Raw genomic sequence first — 2,857 nt, 5'->3', positions numbered from 1 at the left:
GTGTGTGTGTGTGTGTGTGTGTGTGTGTGCGTGCGTGCGTGCGTGCGTGCGCGCGCATGCGCGCGCGTGCGTGTGCGCACGTGCGTGCGTGCGCGCGCGTGTATGTATGTGCATGAGAGTGTGCATACGTGCGCGTGCGCAAGCATCGGGCACTCGGCGAGATCTGGCAGCAGGGGCCAAGGGTGGCATCTTCTCCAAGACGTGTGCGTTGAGAACAGCCGCATGTCCAACACCGGAAAGGCCGCAAGCGCGAGCGCCGGCGACCGCCCCGCCTCGGCCCGCCCATGCCGCCCCGGCATCTGTGTTTGCGGCTCGCCTGCAGCAGGATCTCCTCTAGCCGCCTCATGACGTCACGAAACGCGGGCCGCCTGGCCGCCTGGTGGTCCCAGCAGTCCTGGAGCAATGGAGGTGTTGTGAATATGAGGAGATGTCGAAACGGCGAGGGGCGAGCTTTGGGTGCTGCGCGGCAAGCTCGCCGCGGCACAGGGCAGGCGTATGTGTTGGTTAGGGATTGCTCGCTCCCCAAGTTAAGATGGCAGGTGACTGCGGGGCGCACGCGGCCGCTGATGTAGGGGGCGTCGCCGTCTGCCGAGCCGGCGCCGCTCCCCCCATGGAGAGGTTTGGCCCTTGGCTGCTGGCGAAACGCGACGGCATCCTCATGTTGACGTCTTGAAGTCGACAGTGAGTGATGAGCTGATGCCCCATGCACTCGATGACAGGGTTGGGCCTGCGGCATTGCTCATACTCCGTGGTACCCGAGCGGCGCGCCCCGTGGCAGAGCCGGGGCTCTGCCGCCCCTGCCCCCTATAGATAGATAGATAATACCCCCTTTAGATAGATAGCCCCCTCACCTCCATGAGGGCCCTGTAGAGCTCCAGCGCCCGCCCCCCCGGCGCCCCCGGCAGGTCAGCATCCGGCGGCAGCGTCGGCCGCATCGCCAGCGGCTCCGCGGGGCCGGCGGGGCCGGCGCTGCTGCTGAGGGGCATGCCGTTGAGCAGCAGGCGGGTGCTGCAGGACACCTCGTGGAAGGGGATGCGCCACGTCAGCATCTGAAGATAGGGAGTTCGCACGGTGTGTGTGCGGGGGCGAGGGGGTGGCGCGGCCATTGAGCAAAGGCGGGGCTGGGGCGAGGGCGTCTGCATTGCACGTCATTGCTGAGTAGACAGCTGGCTCGCCTGAGTTGCGCGACATGGCATATAGGAGAGTAAGACACCACACCCTCGCGTGCACTTCCCCCCCTCCGCAGTGCATGCTGCAGACCCCCAGATCTCTCATCGCTCAGACCGCTCGGTGGTCACACGTCACCACGCGTCACCCAGAGTGGACCTCAGTCATAATCGGTCATCCTCGAGTCACTAACCTCGTACATGACCATGGCGAAGCTGTAAACATCACTGGCCTTGCCCAACTCGAGGGTCTGCAGGACCTCGGGCGCCACCCAGCGCGGGTTGGTGCAGCTCGCCACCTTGATCTGCGCGCATGACGTCAATCACGCCCCCGGGAAAGACTCTTTGGATGCGGAAAGACGATGCTGGGTGCCGGCCATGCGGCCCGGCAAGACCGAGGCAGCCCGTGCCAGCGGCATTTCCCGCAGCCGCTGGGCGAGACGCCGCCCCCGCTGCTTAGCGTGTCCTGGTCTGCGCGGCCGCCAGAAACTGGCCCAATGCGCACTCCGGCCGACCGTCTAGGTGGGCCGCGCGGCCGTTCGAGAGTAGCATCATGCCTTCACCCAAGTCCACGCGCACGGCCAACAGCCATGGGCCGTACTGCGATAGTGGCGTGAGGGTGGCGTGAGGCGGAAGGGTAGCAACCGCAGGCGGGCCGGCCGCGGGGCCCACCTTCTGCACCTCTGGCGGCAGCAGCTGGCAGAAGCCAAAGTCGCCGATCTTGAGGCGCCCGTCGCTAGCCACAAAGAGGTTCGGCGACCGCAGGTCCCCGTGGACGAACCCGCGGGAGTGGAGGTAACTGCCCGGGGGTGGTTTCGGGTGGGTGATTGTTTGAATAGGGATGGTTGGGGCTAGAAAGGCCGGCGGCTGCAGGCGGCCCGCTTCGAGACCGTTAGCAGCTGCGGGCGCTGTTACAAGGTAGGCATGAGTGGTCTTTGAAACACAGCAGGAGGAGGAGGCTGCAGGGGTCCTTGCCGCGGCGCTGCAGCCTGCATGCTTGTGCACAGGCGCATACGGCCCGCACTGCGCGCCCCGTCCGCCACGGCCCCGCCCGGCCCCGCCCAAATGCGCCCCACCTCATCCCCGCCGCAGCCTCGTAGAGCATCTGCAGCCGCGCGCCCCAGCCCAGCTGCTGCCGCGCCAGCGCCTGCAGACCGCCCACCGGGCGCACATACGCGAAAGGCGGCGCGTTTATACTTCAAAGCGGAGCCCGTTGCTCGAGGCACTTAAGACAGCCCTTGCCCCCACTCATCATCATCGACCAGCGCCGCGAATGCCATTCTACCACAGCTTTCAGCTGACTCGTCCTCAACCCGCCGCCGACCCTCAGGCCCTCCCCCGCGCGCGCAAGCCGCACCTCAAGCCGCCCCCCGCTCCCGCTCCCGCCGCGCACGCTGCCGCCGCCGCCGCCGCCGCCGCCGGACGCCTCCACCGCGCCGCGCGCGCGCCGCAGCAGGTCGTGCAGGGAGCCCTGGGGATAATACTCCATGATGCAGAGGGGCTTCTCCGAGTCCAGGCAGAGGCCGCAGAAGCGCGCCACGTTTGGGTGTGTCAGATTGCGCAGGTGCCACACCTCCTGCAGCAGCTTCTCCTGGGGGTTTTGGGGGTTGCGATGTGTGTGTGTGTGTGTGTGTGTGTGTGTGTGTGTGTGTGTGTGTGTGTGTGCGTGTTTGTGGGGGGGGGTATGGGAG

At 66.9% G+C, this 2,857-nt stretch overlaps 1 protein-coding gene across 1 annotated transcript in view; it reads right to left on the bottom strand.

The window, feature by feature from the left end:
* MNEG_14443 (Serine/threonine-protein kinase PAK 7) overlaps positions 1 to 2,655 on the bottom strand; it is a gene marked incomplete at both ends in the record, with an annotated part of 4,367 nt that extends 1,712 nt beyond the window's left edge. The window contains 5 exons of the mRNA XM_014037085.1: positions 852 to 1,049; positions 1,361 to 1,471; positions 1,839 to 1,965; positions 2,243 to 2,313; positions 2,524 to 2,655. Of these exons, the coding sequence (XP_013892539.1) occupies positions 852 to 1,049; positions 1,361 to 1,471; positions 1,839 to 1,965; positions 2,243 to 2,313; positions 2,524 to 2,655 (639 nt within the window). The remainder of the gene's footprint in view (positions 1 to 851; positions 1,050 to 1,360; positions 1,472 to 1,838; positions 1,966 to 2,242; positions 2,314 to 2,523) is intronic.
* Between the last annotated feature and the right edge of the window lie 202 nt (positions 2,656 to 2,857).

Source organism: Monoraphidium neglectum (genome assembly GCF_000611645.1).
Source record: "Monoraphidium neglectum strain SAG 48.87 unplaced genomic scaffold scaffold04489, whole genome shotgun sequence".
NCBI classification, from domain to species: domain Eukaryota; kingdom Viridiplantae; phylum Chlorophyta; class Chlorophyceae; order Sphaeropleales; family Selenastraceae; genus Monoraphidium; species Monoraphidium neglectum.
The sequence above is the reverse complement of the archived record's forward strand: the minus strand, read 5'-3'. Positions and strand labels throughout refer to the sequence as shown.